Source organism: Heliangelus exortis, chromosome 5, assembly GCF_036169615.1.
Source record: "Heliangelus exortis chromosome 5, bHelExo1.hap1, whole genome shotgun sequence".
In the NCBI taxonomy this organism is placed as follows: domain Eukaryota; kingdom Metazoa; phylum Chordata; class Aves; order Apodiformes; family Trochilidae; genus Heliangelus; species Heliangelus exortis.
This window is the reverse complement of record NC_092426.1, coordinates 39,191,545-39,218,096: the sequence shown is the minus strand read 5'-3', so window position 1 is coordinate 39,218,096 and position 26,552 is coordinate 39,191,545. Positions and strand designations below refer to the sequence as shown.

At 41.4% G+C, this 26,552-nt stretch overlaps 1 protein-coding gene across 5 annotated transcripts in view; it reads left to right on the top strand.

Annotated features, from left to right (window-relative positions):
• AMBRA1 (autophagy and beclin 1 regulator 1) overlaps positions 1-26,552 on the top strand; it is a 132,980-nt gene that overhangs the window by 42,555 nt on the left and 63,873 nt on the right. For 3 of the 5 annotated variants that reach the window (XM_071744827.1, XM_071744830.1, XM_071744828.1), the window contains 2 exons: positions 15,244-15,327; positions 15,846-15,946. In XM_071744827.1, the coding sequence (XP_071600928.1) occupies positions 15,244-15,327; positions 15,846-15,946 (185 nt within the window). The remainder of the gene's footprint in view (positions 1-15,243; positions 15,328-15,845; positions 15,947-26,552) is intronic. The other 2 variants (XM_071744829.1, XM_071744831.1) reach the window with 1 other exon arrangement.

Below are 26,552 nucleotides of genomic sequence, written 5' to 3'. Positions count from 1 at the left end.
GGTTGGACATGAGAAAGAATTTCTTTCTGGAGAGGGTGATCAGCCATTGGAATGGGCTGCCCAGGGAAGGGGTGGATTCTCCATCCCTGGAGATATTTCAAAAGAGCCTGGATGTGGCACTCAGTGCCATGGGCTGGGAACTGCAGCGGGAGTGGATCAAGGGTTGGACTTGATGATCTCTGAGGTCCCTTCCAACCCAGCCAATTCTATGATTCTATAATAAGCATAATGCCATTTTGGGTGGAATGTGGTGAACTCAGCCCGAGATGAAACAGAGTGATGTAATTCCTCAAATTAAAACTGAAAATGGCATTACCAACGAAGCTTTTTATGCCTGTATGAAACACCTCTACACCAGGTACTGCACTGTATATTAGTATTGCAAAGCATATCACAACTACTTTTCTTAAGCAGTGCTTATTAAAACTATTAACATTCATTCCAGCTGCAAAGCAGCATACCCTAAATACCCTAAATACTACAGGTATGAGATGATCAGTTTAATTTCCAACCCTGTGAAATTTCCAAAGGAAACAGTTTGATTCCCGCACAGTGGAGCCATCTGGGTATCCTCCCACTGAAGCTGGAATTCAAAATATTCAGGTAAATGAGTCAAGATTTGAACTGGGCTCAGGCTCATTAACTTAGCTCCACGTTGGGCACCAATAAATCTGTCATGGTATAATGCTGGGCCCTCAATTAGCTGAATGACAGATGGTCTCTATCAATCCCCCTTGCCTCCTGGATAAAGAAAGAAAGGAGAGAGAGTAAGGGAGAGAGACTTACAGGTTGGAAACTAAACTACACAGCTTTAATGAAAATGGTAATGATAAAAGGAAAAATTATTAAATATATACAAATATACAGCAAGGTTACACCATGTTCCTCCCCCCTCACATCACCACCGAGGCTGCAGGGCAGCCCTGGGAAAGTCCAGACTGGAATCCTGGGTTCAACAGCAGTCAGGAGCTGGAGGCAGGAACACAGAGGTTCAGGCTGGCACAGATCAGGATCACAGGCAGACAAATGGACAAAATCCTCTCAGGATGATGAAGGAAACAAGGACAGATGAAGGTGAAAGGTTGAAGCAAGGAAGAAGGAAAAGGGCAGAAGGGGTTTGACCCTCGTGATCAGTCAACTTTATACTGAGTATGACATATATGGGATGGAACACTCTGGTCAATTTTGGTCATTTATCTTGTGTGCTCATCTCTAAAGCAAGGGTTGCAGGTGTGACCTCTTTACTCCTTTTCTCTTTCCAGAGCCCAAGATATTCTTCAGAACTGAGCAGTGACCTTGGTTCTACATACCATTCTCCAGCCATAACTAGATGTTTTCCCTGAGTGCTTTAAGTGCTTTGCTTGATTATTTTTTTTTTTTTTTACTCTATTTGTGTATAGTGTGATTACAATATAGCATGATTCTGAGCATGGCCATATAAGTAGTCCATGCTTGTATTGGGAAAAGTATTAATGGGAGCTGTGAACACAAAAATACTCCCTTTTATATTGCTGCTGCCAGCAGAGGATGCTGTCAACTTTGCTACTGCCATAATTTTCATGTTCTCTTGCTGCAGTGCTACATACTTAGAATGGCATGTTGCTAAATCTCCATGTCCTCTGTGGCAGGGTAAAGTCCCTTTATGAAGGGCACTAGTAGCACTAACTGTTCCCAGAAAACCAAGATACTAATCCCTTCCTGACTCCTGAAATGGTGGTAGGCTTTTTTTTCTCCTTAAAATGTTGTTCTGTGAAGCTGCCATTTCATGCTCCAGCAATTAAATATTCAGGAGTACAGGGTGAGTGAATGTATTTCCCTGTCATTGTGGCCTTGTTTGTGTAAGATGTAAATGAGGGGTGATAATGAAGAAGAGTCACTGCCTGGTAACCTTTCCCAAGCAACTTTGTTGTCTGAAAGAGTAGGAATATGGTGGCTGCTTTTGTGAGGCAAGTGCGTTGCAAGCACAGACCTTAATATTTCCATTATTCCATTTCATTTGTCTGAGGCAACTTGTTCTGCTGGGGAAAATAAAAGATGGTAAGTTCTTCATCCACAGAGCCAGGCAAATGCCTGCAGAGGAGTGTTTTCCCCTGCAGATAATATTCACACAGCAAGAGGAACCAGTCAGGGAAGCAAATTCAACCATGCTAAGGTTGTCTTTCATTTCATACAGAGCAAAAAGAAGTGTTTATTCCTTATTGTGCAGTGGCTGAATTTCTTGGTTAGAGATGTCATATTGAATTTTGGTCTGTGCATTTAAGACATGCTATCTTTTCACTTCTCTGCTTCATTATTTCTCTTGGCTGATTAGAGGGAGCTGGTGTGCAGAATCCCTGGAGCTGAAATTTGTCTCATGACTCATTTGATTTCTTCTGCTGATGCTTCACAATGAAATATCTCATACAGAGCTCTTGTTTCTCCTTTTGGCTGCTGTATTCCTCCTTCTTTGCTTACTCACCTTAGCAAAGTTGTGTATTTGTATATTTTTTTTCTTGCCCTAATCTAGATGCTCTGGCTTCCCTGCTTCTCCAGATCTGATGGAGGACAGGAATTTGCTTCTCTATCCAGCTGTCTGCAGCTCACACTCTTCTCTTGGAACCCAGTGAATTGTTTTTTAAATGTAAAAGCCATTGCAGATTGCCTTGATGCTTTATCTTTCTAACTTGGTTTAATGTAATAGGTAAATATTCTTTTGAATAAAGAAGGGTGTAAGAGGCATTAGACAGCAGTTGATATTACTGTTCATAGAGCTATGGAGTGAGCCCTGGGCTTGTACAGGATGCCCAGGAGAAAAGCCTTCCTCAGCTCTCATCTTTTGCAGGGTTCTGAGGTTTTTAGTCTACAAAGATTTGTGATGTGGTAAGGGGCATGAAAAACTTGGCTTCTGCATTTTGTGTGTGTGTGTGGCCTCTAAATTTAAGCTAAAGTCTCCTCCTCCTGTGTGTCAGTCTAATGGTGGTATTTTCTCCATGAAGTTTCTCCAGAATCTCATTTAAATTCATTTGCAAATACATTTAATTTGTGGTATCAACAGCAGTAGTTTTGGACTGAAAATGTGAATTAGACTATTTTTGTGGGTATTGGTAATATCCTTCTATTACACCAGCTTTATGTACAGGGGAGGAAGAGGGAGACACAAGCTATAACTTTGTTATTTAGTCTAATAAAATTTTCTCTCTCTACATGCCTGCATTTAACCTGTCACTGTTGTCATCTTACTGCTTATTGAATACAACTGACAACTGTAAACTTAGTCATGCCTGTGTGAAAGCATTTAACACAGTTTGTAATATAGATACAGATTGTAATGTTAGGTTATTAACAGGTAAATTGATATGAGTGGGTTTTAAGGTTAGCTTTAGCTGAATTCTAAGCTTCTTGTGTTCTGGGGAAAGAGACTGAATGGAGAATGGCATCACTTCAGTCTTTCAGCAAAACTTGTAAAAATAGATCCTTTAGAGACATGTCATAGATATTGAGCCTTCTAATTTCAACATAATTTTCAAGTGTCTTATGTTTGGATCAAATAGTAAATTTTGATTTTTGAGTACTAAACTCTTCAAGATGTTTGATTTGGTCTGTTCTAGAGACTCCTTTAGTCTAGAACAGCTCTGCTGCTGGAGATAGTGGGTGGTGCTTCCAGGACTCCTTGGGTAGTGCAAGCTTAATTTTTTTTTTTCATGTGTAATTCTGAATCTCTCACCATGATTGGAATCTGAAGGTGTTCCAGATGAGTTCAGGCCATCTATGTCCCTTTTTGTCTTCAGTAACAGTGGGAACAGATGCACAAATACAGGTTCAATTTATCTGTCAGACTGAAAAGCAGATACATTGACAGTGCAGCACCTTGCTGTGTGAAAGCCTTGCTCAAATCCTGCACTACCATTCTATAAAGGCTTTCAAGCCAAGGCTAAAGGTATAACTGTGGCTGACTCCTCAGTGTGGAGCTGCCTGGTAGAATATATAGGTATGAAAGAGCTTGGAGATTGCACTCTTCTAAAATCTGCAGTGTTTCCTCTTTCTGTCCTTTCCTTTTTCTTTCCTTCCAGGAAGGTCTGTTCTGGGGTGGATCTGTTTACTTGTACCATTGTCACAGACTAGGAAGGTCTTTATTGTGTCTCTATAACAAAAAGGGCTGTACCTCACAGTCCTGAAATCTTATTTTGGTGCTTCATCTTCCAAATTTCTTTTGAGACATCACTGAGCACCCAGACACAGAATATGAGCATATTTTATACTATTTTTTATTTTACTGAGCTCATAATGGTCATCCCTCAGGGTCCTAAACACCCTCTCTTTGGGTCCTTGTATTGTTACCATAAAATTAGCCTGTGCCCCCCTCAGACCATAATAGTGCATAAGATACATGTGTATTTACCATGCCTCTTCTTTTGCTATTTTTTGGTTGCTTTATGGACACTGTCACAGTAAGAACTAAGTTCCTCCAGTAGCATCTTGCCTTGAAAGGCTCCAAGATCACAACCTTCCATCTGACTACCACTGCACTGAAGTTGTTGTGATTCCTGGAGTTTAACTTTCAATTCTTTTAGGACAGTAACACAGTAGATTCTTTTTGGCCTCTTCCATAGGTGAGGTGTTTGGTTTCAGAGTCTGTTTTGGGTCATGGTATGTGTTTTGCTTCAATCTGGCATTTTGGCTTGTCTTTATGTGCATAGCTGAGTATGCAGGAGTTCAATCCCTGAGGAAGAAAAGGGGCAGAAACCTCATGTGTGGAACTGACCCTCACCTCCCACTCCTCATTGGCTGCACTGTTGAGGGGGAGGCAGGAGTGAAGTAATCTGGGCCTGGGAAGAAGGGGGGGGAGAATTAAGATCTGCCCATGTTTTCTCTTTCTCCTTGTAGATTAAATCTTTTTCTTCCCAAGCTGAGCTTGTCTGGTTTTTTGCCTTTTTCTTACCGTAACTGGGAAATGAAACCTCCTTCTTCTTGTCTCAATGAATGGACCTTAAGATGGATTTTCTCCTCCTGTCCCATGGTGGGAGGGGGGGGGGATGAGCTGTGCCTAACCCATGACAGTACCAAATTCTGATTGGACATAGTAAAGGTGTGCAAAAAAGGTAAAAAAGGTGACTTCATCAATTGTAGCTTTCAGGCATAGTGGGAAACGGGTAGCATATCAGACCTGAATTTTTTTGAAGTTTGTGCTCACTTTCTGTGTTCTTTTTTTTTTTTCCTCTCTGCTGTAGGCTTCTGGAGCAGTTAGGACTGGGAAGTTACTTTGAGGTATCTAGGAATTTATATTAATTGTATTCATAATCTTAAACACTATTGCAGGCTAAGAGTGCTAACAAGTCCTGGATGAATGGGAATTATATTGAATCTACTCTTTGAAATTAATTTTTCAAGGATTAGTGAGACTCTTAGCTTGGCTTGTGATCTTCTTGTAGTAGCCTGCGGCTTTGTTTTCCCTATTCTTTTTATCTTTATCTTTTGTGACAGTCTTTTATATTCCTCTTATCTTGGTCTTAATGTCTAATAATACTGCCTGAGTGCACTGACAGGCAATGACTGTTTCCTTGCAGCAGTACTGCAGGATATTGCTAACCTTTCCAGCAAAAAGTTGCTTTACCACTAAGCCACATTGCAGCTAGACAAGTGTCTTCATAGCAGGGTGGTGATAGAGGGTGGTGCATCCTGAGAGATGATTCTTGCCAAGAAAGCTCCTATTAATATCCCATGAAATACCCTATTCCATACTGTTGGTTGCCTGGGCTCTTAGAAACAATTTTGATGTAGTACTGTTGATCCACCTCAGTTTTGCTCTTTGTTGTGTTCCTTGTTTTCCTTTTGTTTTTACTCTGTCTGTGAAACTCTTTAAGTTAAATTAGGACACTTAGTAGTGTCCTAAATTAGGACACTTAGTCTGGTGTTATGTGATTATGAAGCAAACTGTTACTAGTCTGTTGCTGGCTGCACAGAACAGGCAGTGGTTAACATCCAAGTATGTAGTTCCAGCAGATTGGAGTTATTTGAGAAGTTGTTTTAATTTCTGTTTTCCTTGGAAGACAAGCGATATGTTAAAAAAAAAAACCAAAACAAAACAAAGTTTTTGCTTACTTCTGGTGTCTTATTCCAGCACTGGAGGCTGATGAGGCAGCTATCTGTGTATTTGTGCTATGAACTGTGCCCAGTGAGCACCAGTTGTGAAGTTTCCCAGTGATTAGAATTAGCCCTAGTCATGTTTTCTCTAGTCATGCTCATGTTTGGGTGAAAGTTTGAAAATGGATGATCAAGGGGTCTCAGAAAGAGTGGTTGTGTGCAATTTTGTGTTTGTTTGCTTGCTTTTTAGGTTTTGGGCTTGATTTTTTTGTTTGTTTGTTTGTTTGTTTTTGTTTGTTTTTTTCTTCTTCATTTTACTAAAACACTGAACAGAGTGGTTTCCCTAATCCTCATATACCAGGTCTAGACTTGGGAGTAGGGATTCTTTATGTTTTTCTGGCCTCTGATGATTGTTTTCTAATGATTCTTTGTACTTGTAGAGTATATCAGTCTTATTCCAAAAGCTGACATCATTTTATGAGCCAGCCACACAGTGGGGTGTTTAAAATGGAGACAACTGGAAACTGTGCTTAAATAAGAGTGAGCACTTTGTTCTGGTTCCAAATCTGTCTTTCTCTGAAGCAATTATTCCTTGGCATTTAACAGGCAAGTGCTACTGTTCCTCTTGACCAGGTGATAGATCCTCTCTTATGTGATGTTTCTCTGAAACACCCAATCTTCTGAAGTGCCATTTTTAATATTGTAAGTACATTTTCCTTTGAACAGCCCTTTAAGAGGTAATCAAGGCTGGGGGTTTCATTTACCTCTGGTCAGGAGAGCCATTAGTAACTCAGCAGTCTGCTGGGGAAATTCTAGCTGATAAATAGCTAAAAGTTTTCCCTGGTGTTCCCTTAAAAACCTGGTACTAGAAGATTGACATTTCAGCCCTCAAATGAACACAGGAAAGATGGAAAAGCACCAGATCTTGGGTGACTTGCCTAACTTCTTTATCAATTACCACATTAAATAGCTGTGTTAAAAATCTGTTGTTCTGGTTCCTGTCTCTCCAGCTGGGCAGCATTGTTCTTTGCAGCTTCCCTAATATTTTCATTCTTCAAATTTGTTTGGTTTCCAGTGGTTAATTTGGGAGTTTGCTCCACGGTGCTACTACATTTAGTTCCAGGAAAGGCTTTTAATGTTGCAGATTCTTTTTTGCTTAAATTTTCATGTTTCTTACTGTCTCCTGTTCTACCTTAAGTACTTCTGCAGTAGTGGTAATATCTTTCAAAGATGGGTAGGTGAATTCATACCTTTTCTTTTTACCAGATTATGTATAATATTTTAAATTGGTATTTTTGCCATTTTACTGTCTGAGGATGTCAGTATTTGTACCATTTTTTGATAGGATCAGTGGTTATTACTTATTTATTTCTCTTTACTTGCAACAAATGTTTCTGCTCAGAGGTAGGTCAGTTGTCTGGAATCTTTTATCTTAAAAATAATCCTGGTTATTATAGGGGAGATGGCTTGTCCTCATAGTAATAACTAGGGTGTTCCCCTTTAAGACTTCTTCAAGACTTAAGAACTGTGAGTGAAGTAGCATAAGCCTGGATTTCTTGATTTCTGATCCAAGAGACAGTATTCCAGTTACTGTGTCTCTCTGCAGACCTACAACCAACTTGCAGTGTGGATTTTCCTTTTGTCTTCTAGTATATTTGTATTTCACTGAAATACTCATATTGTCAAGGTTTTATTTATTTCATGATTATCTATTTTGAGGTGTGTATTTCCTAGAAAGGCTCCAGTTTTTCTGAACTTCATTTGTAGGAGATGCTCAGGATCTTGTAGGATCAGATGAAGGGAAAACTAAAGTTTTAACAGGTTCTGGTATTTGCTGCTCCTCTCAGTTTTAAAGCTGTACACTTTCTATCCAGGTGTTCCCAACATTTAACAGGATGGTGCTGGGAAGTGGTTGACAAGTTCTTGGAATCACCAGCAAATGTAACATTCCACTCACCACCTTTTTCAGAGAATTATTGAATCATTGAGGCTGGAAAGGACCTCTGAGATCATCAAGTCCAGCCTAGGACTTCACACCACCACATCAGCCAGCCCATGGCACTAAGTGCCACATCCAGTCTCTCCTTAAACACCTCCAGGGATGGTGACTCCACCACTTCCCTGGGCAGCCCATCCCAATGTCTGAGCACCCTTTCCAGGAGGAAGGACTTCCTGACCCCCACCAATTGATAAGTGATAAGGTCCATCCTGAGTCTCCTCTTCTCCAGGCAAAAAAACCCCAAACAGCTCCTTTAGCCTCTCCTTATCAGACTTTCCCTCTAGTCCCTTCACAGACTCCTTGCTGTTGTCTGGACCTGCTCCAGCACCTCAGTATTTTTCTTGAAGTGAGTGGCCCAGAGCTGAACACAGGGCTCAAGGTGAGACCTCAAGAAAGCGAGAATTCTGTCCCTGGTCCTGCTGGCCACACCATTCCTCATCCAAGCCAGGATGCCATTGCCCTTCCTGGTCTGGTCACACTGCTGGCTCATGTTCAGTCACTTGTCAACCAGCACTCCCAGTTCCCTCTCTGCTGTGCCACCCTCCAGCCCCTGTTCTCCCAGTCTGTAGCACTGTGTGGGTTATTATGGCCACAGTGTAGGACCCACCACTTGTTCTTGCTGGACCTTATGCCCTTGGCCTCAGCCCACTGACGGTCCAGGTCCCTCTGCAGCATCTTCCTCCCCTCCAGCAGACCAACAATGCTTCCACCCAATTTGGTGTCACTTGCAAATTTACTCAGGGTAGATTCCATCCCCTCATCCAGGTCATCAGTAAAGATGTTGAATAGGACCGGGCCCAGTACTGATCCCTGGGGGACACCACTTGTGACTGGACACCAACTGGATGCAGCACCATTCACCACCACTCTCTGGGTCACCCAACTTAGTCATCCAACCAGTTTTTAACCCAGCAAAGGGTGTACTTGTCCAAGCCATAGACTGCCAGCATCTCCAGGAGGGTGCTGTGGGAGGTTGTATCAAAGGCCTTGCTGAAGCTGAGGTAGAGGTTCCTCCACAGCCCTCCCCTCATCCCCTAGGAGATGAGATTGGTCAGGCAGGACCTTCCTTTCCTAGACCCACGTTGGCTGGGCCTGATCCCTTGCTTGTCTTGTAGATGCTGCTTGATGGCACTCAGGGTCATCTGCTGCATAACCTTGCCAGGCACTGAGGTCAGGCTGACAGACCTATGGTTCCCCTGATCCTCTTCTGGCCTTTCTTGTAGATGGGCATCACGCTGGCCAACTTCCAGACATCTGTAACCTCCCTGGTTAGCCACAACTGGTGATAAATAATGTGGAATATCTTATTCAGTTCCTCTGCCAGCTCCCTCAGCACCCTAGGATGAATCCCATCCAGTCTCATAGACTTGTTAGGATCCAAGTGGCAGAGCAGGTCACTAATTACTTTCTCCTGGATTACAGGTGTGGTTTTCCACTCCCCATCCCTATCTACTTGCTCAGCAGCCCAGTTGCCCTCAGGACCAGGCTTATTGTTAAAGACTGAGACAAAGAAAGGTGTTAAGTCCCTCAGCCTTTTCATTGTCTTTTGTGACTATGTTCCCCTCCTCATCTAAGTAGGAATGGAGATTCTCACTGGCCCTCCTTTTGTTAATAATGTATTCATGAAAGCACTTTTATATTTATATTATATACATATAAAATATATATTTATATTTTCCTCTACTTCTGTAAGTTTTGTGAAACATAGTACATGCTTTATCTTGTAGTCCTATGCAGTTCTTGCATGTACACCGTTCCCAAAATAGATGTTACCTGTTTCCATTTCCATAAATGAGCAGTGAATTGCAAGAATTCAGAATCTGTTTCTCCTTTTGTTAGGTTAGAGATTTAGTTTCTTACTTAGTTTAGGTTAGAGATTAAGAAAAGAGTTCTTTCCCATGAAGGTGGTGAAATGCTGGAACAGGTTGCCCAGGGAAGTTGTGGCTGCCCCCTCCCTGGAAGTTTCCAAGCCCATGTTGGATTGGGTCTTGAGCAGCCTGATCTAGTGGAAGGTGTCCCTGCCCACACAGGGGGGTTGGAGGTAGATGATCTTTAAGGTCCCTTCCAACCCTGTTATTAGTATGGCTATTTTAATATGACATCCTTCAGGTACTGTCTTCAGAGGCAGACTTGACCAACCTGTAAAGCCAAATAAGTTTGCTCATTCTGGTAACCTCCTGTAAGCTCCTGATACAATCTTTGTGCTGCTACTGCCCTTTGCTTTATGCTCCTCTGTGCTATCTCCTCTGAAATAACCTTCTGTAGTCTTAAAAAAAAAAATTGATAGCAAGTAGGGGGAGATACTTAACGTTTGAAGTACTGAGAAAATGTTATAGTTTTGTTCTGTTACATCAAAATGAGGAAACTGAATCCAGTGTCAACCATTACCATGATTAGCAGATGATGATACTTAACCAGTTATTTAGCATTTCTGTTGTGTAAAAGCTTTTTAAGTTGGTTTGCATGAGACATCATAAAAAATACTGCAGATATGGAACAATTGGCTTGGTCTGATATAATGTGATTCATACCAACTTGCATGGCTTACTGGTGCTGGCTCTGAAAATTAAATGGCTTTTCAAAATGGTCAGTATTGTCCTAATTCTACTGACAGTGTAGTCAGTGGGAGTTTTAATATTGACTACAATGGGAACAGTTAGATTAACAGATTGCATTAGAAATCCCATGCTGTGTGTTTAATTTCACTTCCTGCTACAACAATTTCTAAATATTAATGAAAATTCCTGCCAAGATAGAAAGCCAGAACATAGCTTTTTTCATTTCTGGCAGTCTTGACTATCTTCTGTATCCACTCAGTTGTTAATGTGGTAGCCAAGTTACCAGATGAAAAGGAGTGCCTTTTCCTTCAAAATTTAGGATGCAAAACTTTGCATCTCCAGCTCTGTTTTGGGATTGGCATTGCTGCTCCATTGTGTTTACATAGCTTGAATTTTCTCTCAACAAGCAAACAAACATTATCAGAGAAATACAAAGAGATTTGACTGTTCTGTCCAGTTTATGATAAACTTTCATCCTTTTTATTTCTTATTAAAGGTCCATAAACATCCTGAGTGTTTGGGAACTGCTTTCTTGTTCTATATTGTGTTTAGTGTTAATGCTATTTTCCCCCTACCAACTCTTATTCTCCACATCAGTATTTTTATTTGTCCCACACGATCTGAACAAATTATGAGTAAAATGCATTTTAAGCCAGACCCTTGAAGTTGTTTTGACCATTCAGTGGTCCTTGAAATTTTCCTCCTGAGACAACTTAGTCTGTTAATTATAGGATTAATTTTCCCTTGTCACCTGATGTGCTGATGTCTTCTGAATCTTCTCTTGCATCTTGCTCAGTGGATTTCTTTGTTCCTTCATTATTATTTTTTTTCACTGCAGAAGTTTCCCCATGCTGTTCATATTTGCTGGTGTATTTAAAACAAAGGGCATTGCAGGACACCTTTTTAGCTCTCTTACAGTACTGGGGCACTTTTTTGTTTCATTTATACAGACACAAGCAGAGGGCTCTGCTTTTACAGGTTATGTTAATTGAACTGTGCACTGCAAATTGTTAGCTAATGAGTCTGTAGGCAGCTGACATTAAATCAAAAGTAGAGCATTAGATTTTTACCAGTACTTCAGAGAACTTTGGAAACTTCATTTCTTGTCGGAGAGCTAACATCTGCTCTCCTCTCTCTGTCAGCAGCCTATATGTGATACAGAAATAACACAAAGTGCCACCCATCTTCACTGATCTGTAGGTTGTGGTGTTTTGTAGTTTTTTTTTAATTTTCCTTTTTAGAAGGTGCAGAAAGAATCTTCAGCTGCCACCAAGGTAATAGCAGCTGTTCTGACTTTTGAGCAGTAGACACTTAAAAACACTTTTATATGGAGCTGAGCATGAGAGTTTAGATATAAGTGACTCTGTAAATTAGTGATTTAGAGTAAGGTTTGGTAGTATTCCCATTTCCCACAGGAGGGAGTGTATCTTACACTTCCATCACAGTAAATAGGGATTCTAGCATTCTCAGAGGGTACTCAGTGTCTTTTGTGATTCTGTTAAGTTCTACAGGGCAGTAGCAGTTGGGATGTAGAGTTTTTAGATGTTTTAAATATTTTTAGGGGGTGTTAAAAATAGATTGCTGTCTCTTGAATCAGTAGAGACCGTGTCCGTCATGGTTAAAACTGCAGAAAACTTTGATCTACATTATGATGTCTACTTGATTGGAAACTTTGTGTCCTAAAATATTTTCCTAAAATATTTTTCCATTGGGTTGTAAGGGACCTCAAAGATCTTTGAGTTCCAACCTCCCCAGCATGGGCTCAGTGTCCTGGCCAACCCTGGCCTTAAACACTTTTTGTGGATGCTAAGGGCATTGCCTAGTGAAATTTTTATAAAGTTGAACATTTGTTGCTTTAGGTCTTTTGATTTGGGCTACAGGAGACTTTGCACCTGTATTTTCTTTTGTTTGCTGGAGCTATTTCCTCATTCTTTTAAAAATCTGCTGCAGAGACTCAACTGGAGAGTTCTGTAAGGTGTAGTCCTGCTGCTGTTCCTCTTGCTGATATTTGTCCATTTCAAAAGCATCTTCTAATTCCAGTAAATGTCCAAAACAAATGCAAACAATGCAATCCATTTTGCTGCTTTTCTCCCAGGAGTGCATAGCAGCTTAATTTAAAAAACTACTATGTTGACTTTTAAAAATTGTATTTCTTGTCTGACTTTCATGAGCTCTTCCTCTGTGGGTGTCAAGCTCTGGAATTTGACACTCCTTTTTCCCTTTGGCTTTTCTCTGTAGCAGGTAAAGTTGGTAAATCAGCACTGGAGTTCACAGGATTCTTGCTGTGACTGTTGATCTGCATCATAGTAGGCTTCTGATAAAAAAAGACTCAGCTTTTAAATTTCAGATTTCAGGAACCCTGAGGATGAGGTTCCTCTTTGGCTCTGAACTGCAAATGCTGTGTCTGCAGTGGGAGGACAAATGGAAGCTTTGAGCTTGAATTTAAATTTGGTTTTGGTGAATTAGTTTGAAATGCTAACGAGCTTTGCAGAACAACCTCTGCTCTTGTGTTCCTGGTTCCTCAAGTGTGTGGGAAACAGCCATGTAATGGACTTTCTTCTCAGCCCACATTTCTTGCTCACTGACTTTAAGAAAGAAAAACAAAAAAATTGTGAAATGCACAGCTTGCAGGAGTGGGTTAGGAAAGCACTTGCTAGCGTGTCGCATAAGGAATGTTTAGTTTCCTAGTGATTCCAAGGCTCTGCAAGTAATATTCTCTGCTTGGCTTCCTGGAAAGGAGACACAAAGGGCTGTAGCTAGATTGGGATCTGGCATCCAGGTAGAATAAGGTTGCTACTTGTGCAGGGTCATGGAGAGAGTAAAATTCTGAACAGAGAATAAAGCACTGTGGAGGTCTGTTTCAGAACCCCAGAGGCACTGGTGGAGTCTCATTATTTACCTTGCCATTCTAGTGCTGTGTAATTACAGGTCCCCTTGTGACCTATGAAATCAGGATCAGGAACTTCGTTTGCTGAAGACTTTGTAGGTCCTTCAGTGTGGCTGCCTGATTGCTGTAGGCTTGTTATTGCCAAAATCAAACTGGAGGGCTCTGATAAAAGAACAGCAGCAGCCTTGGCTTAGTCTGACTCCTGTATTGAGACTTCCAAGGACAGAAGCCTCACAGCTTCTCTGGGTAACCTGTTCAGTGTTGGCACTGCCCTCTTGTCACCGTTAATTGCTGGGCTGACAATTAAGAGAATGACAGATGCTCTCTGTTAATTCCCTTCCCCACGCCCCAACCCCACTCTGATGAGGAAAGGAGAGAGAATAAGGGAGAGACGTAGAGGTTGGAAAATAAACTACACAGATTTAATGAAACAGTTGATGATAAATATAATTAAATATATACAAATATAAAGAAAAATGGTACCACATTCTTCCCCCCTTTCCCCCAATAACTCTCACATCACCCCCGAGGCTGCAGGGCAGCCCTGGGAAAGTCCAGGCTGGAATCCTGGAGTCGGCAGCAGTTGGGAGCTGGAGGCAGGAACAGACAGATATGGGCTGGGATGGATCAGGAGCACAGGCAGAGGAATGGGCAGAATCCTCTCAGGATAACAAAGAAATAAAGAAAAGGTGAAGAAGGGCCAAAGGGGTTTGACCCTCGTGATCCCTCAAATTTATACCGAGTATGATGCTTATGGGATGGAACAGTCCATTTGGTCAGGTTTGGTCACCTCTCTTTTCTGCTCCTCCCTAAAGAAGGGTTGCAGTTGTTACCCCTTTACTTCCTCTCCCTTTACAGAACATAAGATGTACCTCAGAACTGAGCAGTGGCCTTGGTTCTGCATACCATTCTCTAGCTGTACCTATAAACATCAAGTGTTATCCCTTCTGGAAGCAGACAATTGACAGAGAAACTTGCTGTTAATTTCTGCAAGTACTACTTAGAAGAGAGTTAGCTGAAAGTTAAATCACGAGAGAAAATTAGTTCTATCCTGCCCAAACCAGGACACCTCCTGAGGAAGAAGTCTGTCCTGTATCTGCTCTAGGACAATAGCTCTTGGACTCTTTCTCCACGTTCCCAAAGGCCCAGACATTTATTGTGAAACCAAATTAGAGCTATAGGTTTGACTGATACCACTTCAGATCTCCGACTTCACTCAAAGCTTGTGAAAGGTGAAATTATCTTGAACTATGATGGCACTTAAACGGGACCTAGAGGGAAAGAGTGCAAAAGAATTCTGCAGATTTCCTCTTTTGCCTGCACTTCTGGGAATGAAAAAATGAAACTTAACAGATTTCTTTGAATTACAGAATGTTCTCATCAGGCCTGTGGAGTGTTTGATTTTGTTCCCCCAGTCAGTATTCTGAACTTTCTCTTTCATTTGCTCAGATGCTCACATTGACTCTCTGTGGATTTTTTGATACTTTTGAGACATTGTCAAACAATGTAGAAAGTGGACATCAGGAGTGTTTTATCCATACATAAAACTGTCAGGAGTCTTCAGTGCAGTAGTTTTATGCATTTAGAGCACGAGAAGCATGTAACTTCTGCAAGAGGACCATTAAATCTCAGTGACATATTCAGAATGGTTAGGTGATGCAGCTGGCTTTCTCTTTTCTTGGAGAATACTTTTGTTACATAGTATTTTTAATGTGCAATTATTTGTTTTCCTTTTGCTGAAGGGACAATGGAGACCGATCTCGGCACCGAGCTCCCCGCAATGCCCGTATGTCTGCACCATCGCTGGGCCGCTTTGTCCCAAGGTAAGGGTTAAATGTAGGAGTAAAAGGCTGTGGAAATCCTGGAGGTACCACTTCTAGTACAGCTCTCTGGTGCTTTCAGCTGGATTTATTTTCTTGCATTGGGTTTCTGTATTCTGGGTTTGCAATTTCTGTGGTAAAATGTTAATATGTATTATCAGCTCGTCCTGTGGCATTTGAAGGACAGCATGGTCTTAGTGCTTCTTACCTGCAGGTTGGGGCTGAGGTGTCAAGTCAGGAGAAAAGAATCTAATCAAGATTCTCAGCCCAGCGTGTTGGTTTGAGATTAGGAAATGATCAGCTTAGTGCTGATCTTCACAGACACATTGATTAGAGAAGCATCTAATCTGTTACTTGCCTTTAGTTTGAAGCAGTGGTTGGCTAAGAAGAGTCCAGCCTTCCCTCTGCTATAGTCTGCTGGAATACAGTCATGTTTCCTCAGAGTGACTGCAGTTGCTGTCTAGGGCTGTATTATTCTGGGATGTCTTTCTCCATGTAAGCTTGCTCTTCATGTTTTGCAGACGCTTCTTGCTGCCGGAGTACTTGCCTTATGCTGGGATTTTCCATGAACGGGGGCAACCTGGCTTGGCCACCCATTCTTCTGTCAACAGAGTTTTGGCAGGTGAGGAGATTTCCTTGTTTGCAGTGGTCATGTATGTTAGTGGTATTTTTCACATGAATCTGAGCAGAGGAAGATTGATGAGGAAAAGTCTTAATTCCAACTTCTGAGGTTCTACTTAAGTTGCTGAAACAAGGTAAATGACTCTTGGAGTGATGCTATCTGTCATTCAAGTGCTTGGGCATTGCAGATTCCACAGTTGTAGTATGTATATGGGAGTCTTTGCATGGACTGGGGAGGGGTGTTGTTAACAATTTTCCTTTTGTTTTCCTTTTGTCCTTCCCTTCCTCTTCCTTGATGTCTCTTTCTTAACAACCTGACAACCTAATGCTCAGCTTGCTGCAGGTCCTTTTAATTCAATTGTAGGGTGCCTTGTTGTGTTCTGACTGGCAAGATGCACACAAGGCAATGAGGGATTCAATTAGGATCTTAATAAGTGCATATTAAAAAACTCAGCTCTTACCATATACAGCATACAGGCATTTGGGACCCTTAAAGGTCAGGCAGAGGTGGGAAGGGAGGTGAGGGAAAGACAGAGAGCATGGCATTCTGGCAGCTGATGAATGAGATGGTTATGGATGACACATCTTGGGTCTTTTTTGGCAGAGTCTGAGATGCTCTGTAATTAACCCCAGTGCAGGGAAGTCATCTTGGAGAACGAGGGATGATATATGGACAGGAAGGTTGGGATGTGGTTGTCTTCCTTCCTGTAGGTAATCACAGAACTACCACTGGAAGTACTACTGAAAGGTTTCTCAAGAGGCTGTGTAACCCTTTTCCTAATGCACAATCTGCCTTGCTTAAACCATTTTGGACAGGACTGATCTAACCTGTTCTTAAAGATTCTTCAGTGGAGCTTTCCTAATCATTTGGGGGGTTCAACATGGATGATTCAGTGTGGCAGTGGTCTTTGGGAGCAGATTTCTGGCATCTCCTGTACTTCAGTCTCAAACCTGGATATTTTGGTTTGAGTGCATTGTTCATAGACCTTGCTGTTGCAGTTCATAGTTCAGTGAAAAGCACCTCTGCTTTTTTTCCTTAGCAAAGAATGGAACAAGCCTGTAGCTTTCACTGATGCACTGATTGTTCCCTGTGCTTGCTGCCTGTGCAGGCTTTGGCTCTTGGCACATGGAAACAGCACACTGACAGATAACTATTGCTATGCAACACTGCAGGACTCTTTTGTGGCCCTGCTTTGCTGGAGACACCTGCCTCCAACCTTCCTCCAGTCCTTCTCACAGTTTTTCTGTTCTTTAGCAGCTGGGAAACAGCCTGGCTTTTTCTCCTGCATGTTTGAGGGAATTTGAGCCCCAAAATACACGAGCTTACTCTATGGATTTTTGTATGCCAAGATTAGAAAAGGAAGGTAAAAATTGTAATGATGGGGCTTTCAATAATCAATATTTTTTAGATGATGCTGTGGTGAACCTATTTAAGGTGTGTTGGCTTCTAGACAGACATGGAACCTCACACCAGAAAGGCTAGAACTCTTATTGACTTAAAAATAAACTATCACAGCAACTGCTTGTGATACTCTCTCTTTTTTAATATTCTCTGTATTTTAGTTTGTACCTATGCTTTCAGCCTTCAAAACGATTTTTATATTTGTGCTCAAAAGCATGTTCATATGTTTTTCTTGCATTTGTCATGTTGGTCAATAGCATTGTTATTTTCAGTGTTCAGAGTCATTTAGGGTTCCAGTGTTGACAGTTATGCTTTCTTTTTTAGTTAGCCTGTGCCAAAGCTTGTGGTAGTTTTCTTCACTTTCATAGTGAAAAACCTCGAGCTCAGAAATACTTTAACCCTGGCCTGGCAGTTGTGAGTGAGGTTGTCAGCCTTGACTGAGGGAAAAATCAATCATCTGTCTTCCTGTTAACACAGCTAATCTGAGCTTGAGTGCCTTAAATTGCTTCAATTTAAGTCGTGCATCCAGACTGTAACTTCTGAATGATGTTTACATGCATAAATGCCAAATGTATTTCTTGTAACAGCTCTAAGGCATTTGAGAAAAGATGCAAAAAAAACCCCTCGCCCCTCTGTATTCCTAACCTGACAACTTTCTAAGATTGACAAATAGATTTCTGTGGTCAGAAACTATGAGTTTAGGAGAATGCACCCAATTAAGCCTCTGCTCCTGTCCCCTGCCCTCCTTACTGCTGTTTGCAGAGAAATTAGAAGCAAGAGAGGGAGCTCTTACTGGTGTGTGAATTACATTGGTTTGCTGACTGAATTTCTTAATGTCAAAGCTTTTGCTGCCAGGCTCTGTCCACCTTTGCTTTCCATTGTTTAAGTGTCATTCTAATGCAAATATAGCTCCGTGCTAGGGAGTAAATTCTTGGAATTATAGAGAATAAATTCTTTAATGAGCCTGGTTTACTGAGCCACCAAAAATTGCAGATTATGTAAGCAGATGGGGTAGCACAGCAACACAGTAGGTTTGGCAGAATGACTCTGACATGCCAGGCAGGGCTTAGGTCAGGATCAGAGAGTCCTTTGTGTACCAGGTGGGCATCTCTGCAACAAGGCACTTCAGGCACTACAGGAAAGATGGCAACAGATGGGTAGAGTAGGTGGGAGTTCAGGGGTAAGAAAATACCAGTACATGTTACAGACAGAGATGTCTCCATGCCAGCAGCCCTATTTGCATGTAGCACTGGAACAACAGTGAGTCCCAGTAGCACCTTCCTTCCTGACTCCTTACCCACTGGTGTATCTGTCAGCTGATACAGAATGCTGCATCACTGTGCTTCCTGGCACCAGGTAAAACACTATGTGAAAATAAATTACATCAACATTGTTACCTTTAGCATTCAAACTTATAATCACACCAAAAAGTGGTAGTTTGACAAGTTATATTTTCCTGAAAAGTCTTCTGTTGATTGGCAGTAATTACACTGTCCTCTTTAATCCTTTATTAACTGAGTCTTATATCAGCTTTTTCATTATTTTGTCTGGAATCAATGTCAGGCTGACAAGACTGACATATCTCATCCTATTTCAACCTTTTAAAATACTGGTATAACACTAGCATATTTTTCAGTCTTCCACATCCCCCTTTTATTTCAAGACTCATCAGAAAACCTGGGAGTTCATTTGACAGCTTTTCTAAGGCTTTTGTTAGTGTGGGCTGTAAGCTACCCTCTGGACTCTTCTCTTCTTGGTGAACTACTGGAAGTGATGGGGTTGTGGTCTCCGAGGAAATTTCCATACAGTGAAAGCTACTTGAAGCAGTTGTTTGCTAATATGATGATGACAGTGGTAAATACATTTTGGCTTTTCACTGAATAGGAATGGCCAACTGGATGTGACAAGACAATTGCATATTGGGGACATTTCAGACTACTAGGGTTTGGGTTTTTTTATTCATTTTTTTTTTACTTTATTTTGCTCTGTGCTTCCCAGAAGATACCAAAGAGCTATTCTGTGGGATGTGGTTACACCTTTTGTCATGGGAATTAGTACTCCTGCAAAGTTCAGCAGTATTAACATGTTCTGGACCCAAGGAACACATAGCTCTGTATTGTGTTTACCACCTCCTTCTGCTTTTTTGTTTTTCTTTAAGCTGGATATTTCTGCCCACTGTCTAGTTCATTTTGTTTGTTCATAGGATTTTATTTTTTTTAAATAAATTTCTCCTTGTCCTAAGTCACATCGTGAGCAAGACACTGCTAAGTAATTTGAGGGCCAAGGAAAGGCTATTTTTTTAGCATCTGCTAATAGACAGATAAAGAATTGAACATCTTTTTAAAAATCAGTAAGTAAATTTAAAAAAAAAAGATCCACTTCATTGCCACTGAAGTGTGCTTATGACCTCTTGTTTGCCTATATGAACTTTTCCTTTAGGCTTTATAGTACTTGACTGCTTCAGAATGGACAGAGACATGGTAATGGTATAGTGGAACAAAGAAGGCTTTAGTTTCAGTTCAGTGAAGCTCAGAGGAAGAAGGAAATCAGTGTTTGCCAAGGAATTTTGCAGAAACCTTTAATAATTGGCACAGATGCCAGTTTGTTCCTGTTACTCAGCAGGAGAGCTGCAGATGAAAGCTTACTGGTTTATGAGAGAGTTACCTAACTTTTTAAATGCTTCTGTCTCACCTCAGTTTGGTTTAATAGTCATCTATTCAGTTATGTGCATCCCAACAAACTGGTTTTCCTTGCTTGAACACAGATCCTGTTTTGTCTGTTCTTCAGCTCTTTAAATGGAATCCAACACCATTGCTCTGAGTTCTCAGCTCATGGGGAGATCTGGAGTCAGCATGGCTTAAGGGCTGAGTGATGCAACACTCTGCATTTACATTTTTTGAGTGATTTCCTTGCTATTTCAGGGTAATAGATTCAGACCAGAGACTGAAAATAATCACAAAATGAGCTTGGTATTATGGACTTTTCCATAGCCTGTGCCTATTCAGAGTAAGATCTGCTACAAAAGTAATAATGGTGCAGCTTTAAGTATCTGTGCTGGGATTGCTGAGCAGCTGTCTGTGGCCTAGTTACACTGGAACAGGCCTGAGGCTATAGGTGAAGTTAAGACCTGGTTGATAGCCTGGCTTTAATTGGGATTCAGGACTTAAGGGTGTCATGTTCAGCTACTGTTAAAAAAAAAATCACAGAAATCATGTTCTTCAAAGCTTGGCTCCCTGGGAGAATTCTGGGTCATGTTTCATCAAGTGAATTTCCATACTCAAGCCAGAAACTGCCAACACGCAATTGTCAGAGAATTTGAAGTGAAAATTCACCAAAATGGTGGCTAAATGTTGTCTGTGACAGGAAGATGTATTTGAGCACATGGTAGTTACCCTGATATGTATGGGGGCAAAAAAATCACAGAAATCATGTTCTTCACAGCTTGGCTCCCTGGGAGAATTCTGGGTCACGTTTCAAGTGAATTTCCATACTCGAGCCAGAAGCTGCCAACATGCAATTGTCAGAACATTTGAAATTTCATCAGGGTGAAAATTCACCAAAATGGTGGCTAAATGTTGTCCTTCCTCTGTGAGAGGAAGATGTATTTGAGCACATGGTAGTTACTCTGATATCCATGGGGGCAATGACCTCTCACTAGGGAAATTTTTGAACCAGCCCCACTAGCTAAGGGGCTTCCTGGTGCATGTATCCAATCTGTTGATCAGTCCAGAGGTGTTAGAGGCTGATTAATGTTCAATACAAGGGAATGTCTCTAACCTGAGGCCAGTGAAAATGGGTATTCATGAGTCTGTGGTACAGACAGCTGGGTACAGTGTTGTTTGCTGCTACAAATAGGATTAGCCCAGTAACCTTTCACTTCTGCTCTAATGGAAGTGATCATGGTTAAGAGGCTGCTCTGGTTGCCTGGGAAACCATATGGCAGGCAGATTCTCCAGTTCCTCTGGCATCACAGCTGTGATTGCCTTCCATGGCTCAAATCTCCTTGATCTTATCCAGTTTTGTCACCTACTGTGCAAGTGAGCTGTGAATTCTCTTCTGAGATGCCCTCATCCTTCAAATGTGCTTGCAGTGATACATAATTGTGCAGAATAAGGTGGAGATAAATAACTTGAGAGCACCAGAAGGCCAGCAAGTGTTGATGGGAAAAACTCATCCCAGTTGTCTCTGATGTACCCATGTTTTTCCTACGCTTGGCAGTCAGGTATTTCACTTGCTCTGGCAACACTTTATCTACAGTTGCCTGAGAATGAGTGTTCTTTTGAGTCCATACCTTCAGTTCTAGGCTATTTGCTGTTAGCCTGCTTCTGCCTTTTCTTCTAAGGCAACTACACGGATTTGGATCAGTGTCCTGACCTAATCTTCCTTTTCACAGTAAGCAGATCTGCGGATAATACAATCAATGAACTTGCTATGCATGTGTGACATTCTATGCAGTGTGTTTCTGCTAGAAGTCTGTAGGGCACTGCTTAATACAGAAAGGTGTAAATCTGAGTAACTTCATCTCTCTGTGATATAGTCAGTGGACACTGAACAACATGAGAGATTTTCATTCTGCTGGTCAGTAGTATGAAACTTGGTTTTACAGCATGAATGAGTGTCTGCTGCAGGAGCCCTTTCTCAGACCACATCAGTCTCAGCTACTCAACAAAAAACATGACTTCCTCACTCCTACATTATGCTTCTCAACATTTATGTTTCCTATGTAGCACGGTGCTGTGACCTCCTTATTGGTTTCTTCCCCTTCCTACTCCATGTCTCTCCTTGCTGTGCTTTGTGCACTGTTGCAATAGAGCTCTGACCTGTCAACAATCTCTATTTAAAGTAGGCAAGAAGCCCTGGTACTTGATCAGAAGCTGAGCTAGATGTGAAATGAGGAGTCTCATTGCAGGGAGCTGGATGCTACTTGGTGCTGTGTCTTTTCCACATTTCATGCTCAAAACATGGCTACAAAACTCAGCACTGTTTTGGTATTGTGAGAAACAAAACTTGAAACAAAAATCCTGCTAAAAGGGTCAAGAAGTGCTAATTACACCTTTTACTTCTGTATCCCAGAAGGGATAACGGTGCAATTGCAAAGTTAGTTACCAGCCCTTGTAACTAAGTTTCTATCCGTATTTGTAGGATATTCAAGTAGGTACAGGGTGGTACTCAAAGCCTTGAATTGGGCTGAAACAATAGGGAAGACTTCGGACAGGTAATGGCAGCAGGTTATGGAATTACTCTGGGCCAGAAGCAAGATGCTTTTCAAACAAGGCAGCTGTTAAGAAGTCTTAGTGGAGTTCAGACTTATCAGTCAGTTGCTGTTGGCCTTCCTAAGAACCAGGTGTCTGGAGTCTGGGGTCAATCCATAGGTAGAAAAACATGGAATATGATAATAACAGTCTCAGTGTCTCCATTTAGAGGGCAGATCTTTCTGGCAATCACTTTATTCCCAGTAATGCTCCAAGCAATGTGTTGTGGGTAAGTGAACAGCCTTACAGCTCAGAGTAAGATACCTTGGAACAAGCAATGTGTATTTCATTTGCAGTTTGTGAAGGATTGGGCAAAGTCGTGACTCTGAAAATGTTTTTGGGCAATTCCACGTGAACCAAGGGAAAATTAATTTCTATCATGATGACAGCAATATGTCATCATAGAGGCATTATATAGTCAGCAGTATCAGAGAGCATGAAATTGCTTCTATCTTTTTATATGGACTTATCAACACTATTCCAAATGGTGTGCATCTCCATGTGTGACTTGTCTGCTCTCCTGAAGGGTTCAAAATAGCTGAAGAAAGAATCAGCTGAGGAAAACTTCTGCTATATAATGACATATGCTCAATGTACTTAGCTAATCAAAGTAGTAGTAGTAGTAGGTAGTCACTGTTACTTGATTTATCTAGATATATCTATGTGGGCTAAAGATTCCTGATAGAACACCATTTAATTCAGTTGACAAAAAGCACAGAAAGATGCAGAAACTGACGTCAGACCAATTAAGACTGGAAAAAAATAGCAGATGTTTGAGTGGTGATGTTAGGTTGTTTTGTTTTGCCTTTTTTTCTTGTAGTCCTGCTGCATGAAGTTCACCACTTACCCTGTGGTAGCTGTTTGCTTAAACAGGTGGGTTTTTTATAGTACACTGAGTGTATAAACTAGCAAAATTATTGAGAAATTTATAGTCCCACAGTTCTTGGTAGATGTATGGGAATCCTGATGGAATGTTTTCAGTGGTCCCAGGGCAGGAGAGGTCTCACAAGCCATTTGCATCATGTCATAAGTTGTGATCTGTTCCAGTGCCACTTAATGAAGGACAGCACTGAATCTGAAAAGCTTGTATATTGTATTTAGTGATGCCTGTCCCAATGGGCCTTTCTTTGTCCTTGTGGCTGGGGAACTAAACCTGCCTTCAGAATTGAGGAAGGCATTGGAGAGTTCTTAAAAGTGAAGGGTACAGTGTGATTCCTTTTGTGTGCATTGTTAAAGCAATGAATTTCTAGATATCATTATATCAGGAGGGGTGAGGCTTTGCAGAAGTGCTCATCTTTCTGTGGGCGGTGAGGGCCCCTTGGGGACCTGTCTCTTTGTGGGTGGTAAAGCTCACTTAGCCATAAAAGTATTTTCCCACAGCTTGCTGCCTCCTTTTTAAAGGGGGGGAAATAATTTTTAAAATTACCCACGCTCCAGAGCACAGAGGGGAGGCAGAGACCTGTGCAATCTGCTGTGCAGAGAGGTAGAAATTCTCAGTGGCATGACATGCTTGGCTATCATGTTTGAGGAGAAGTCATGATTTTTGCTCACGTGTTTTACACAGGAGGGGGGAATAGGGAACAATCACCACAAAGCAAACCCTAAGCCAGATTTTCCACCTCCTATATAGAATATCTTCATAGACATTTTTTATAACCACCATGGCATAAAGATGGAGAGGCTTGTGCTATGGCAACATAGTTGTATACTGGATCTGATAAGGGAACTGTATACTCAGTCTCCAGCTCCCTTTCCTAGGTAAATAAAATGGTACCATTGGGTCCTTCTGCTTGCTACCGTGGAGGTTTTTGGGGTTTTTTCATAATTGAGCATTAATGTATTGATATAATTTACATATGTACAAACTGGAGGGTGTTGCTAGCTGTTAGATTCTGCAGTGATAGATGTCCCTCTATACAGTGTCATTACTTCAGCTTGCTCTGTTGCTTTTATGCTTCTGGCCTGCTGGGTTTCCTTGATTATGGGGGAAGATGGGTGAGAAGGTGTTGTAGGGTTAGTCACAACTGGCCTGCCTCTTGAGAGTCACTTTTGACTTGTGGATTTGTTCATCCCAGATACATTTTCCTTAACATGAGCCATGCTGAGAGATCACCCCCTCTGTGAGCAGGTTGGAACATGCCTTTGGCAAGGGCAGAGCATAAAGAAATCAGTCTAGCCTGTGGAGTAAAAACATAAAAGCTGCATTTTTTGGTGTTTTTGTGGTGTTGAAACATGTGGAAGGTGGTAAGTGTTCTGCATGAGGCAGAAATTCTTAGAGAAAACCAAGAAAAGGATCCAAGCAGTATTTGTGCAAAGGCTAGTTAGGATGAGAGCACTGTATAAACTCATGTCATCTTTTTAACTCAGATCAAAAGTAAATGCAGGTAGCAGGACACTTTTTACTCAGACAAATGTAAATGGGAATCAGGGGTGGAAATGTCTTTTATATATGTCTCCCCTTCCTTGCTCCCCTGTATACCACCAGCTCTGGGACAGGGCAGAAGAGGGACTCCAGTCAGGAGCTCAGAGAGTTGTTTTTGAAGGAAGCAGGAGCTTCAAGTCAGTGCTACTAAAGGATGCTGTATTTTGCTTTCTTGAGCAGTAGGTTGATCCACTCTCCTGCTGAGCTCAGTGTGGGCTCTGATTCAGCAGCCCTGACATACAGGAGTTTCCATGTTTCTGAGAGTTCAGAATCAGCAGGAGCTCTGAGCCAGCCTCTAGAAATGTAATTGCTCTGGGCTCTTGAGTCCTGCTGAGTTCACTGATAGCCTGGCTTCTGAGTCCAGATCAGCAAGAGCTTTTTTTTGGTTTTTTCCTTCTTTCTTTTTTTTTTCTTCTTTCCTTTCTTCTGCTTTTTTTCCTTGCTTTTTCTTTTTTTTTTCTTTCTTCTTTTTTCTTTTTTTCTTTTCCTTTTTTTTCTTCATTTTTTCTTTTATTTCTTTCTTTCTTTTTTTTTTTTTTTTTTTTTTTTTTTTTTTTTTTTTTTTTTTTTTTAAATTAGGCTGCTTCTTATCCAAACTGGCCTCTTCAGAAAAAGGCAAAATGACTGCTGGGCTCCAAATGATGCAGTTTGAGAGATAGAGATGAGAAGACCATAGGGCTGAATGCATTTCCCCTTCTCACCCCAGACATCCAAACTGAGATCCAGAGTCCCAGAGAAATTTAGAGGAGCAAGATGTTAATTCATGTTTGTGTTGTGAGAGGAAAGAGAAGAGCATAGAAATGTGAATTGTCACATAGATGGAAATTGGCACAAAACAGGGAGATGGGGATAAAATCACAGAGGCAGGTAGAGTGCTTAGAAGGGTTGGGAAGATGTTACTGTACGTGATGGGAAGAATTGCAGGGGTGGGAAGGAAGGTTGAAAGGATGGAGGAAGTAACATCACTTAGTAATTTTCTTATAAGCAGCTGAGATTCTGCACAGAGGAAAGAGACTGAAGGAGGAGAGGGTTTGAGGAATGAGTCAAAGGTGGTGATGAGGCAGCTGGGATTGCAGGCGTGGGTTTCAGTTAAGCTGGAGAAACACTTTGTCTTTTTTCAAACAATTGTTCATATTAGCATTCATGGTGTGGGCATAAACCCATCCATGTGATATCTCCTGGCATGCTGCACACACAAGTTTGAGGATCTGTCCTTTGGTCCATGACAGACAAGCCAGTCAGAACTCTGCCTTCCTAAATTTGTGTAGTGGATGGGATTGGTCTGGTGGGAGTTCTCTTTAGTTGTCTTGTAATAGGTGATGGGGTGGGAACTGGTATCAGGGGTGAGGCAGGCTCAAAATCTGCTGGGAAAGAAGTCAGAAAAAAGAGGGCTTACTGCAATCAAGTAAGTCATGGGTCTTATAGGCTGGAAATCATAGCAGGGTGGAATGAGAGAGACTCATAAAGTCACAGAATAATGTCATTTGGAAGTGACCTTTAAAGTTCATCTAGTCCAAACCTCCTGTAGCAG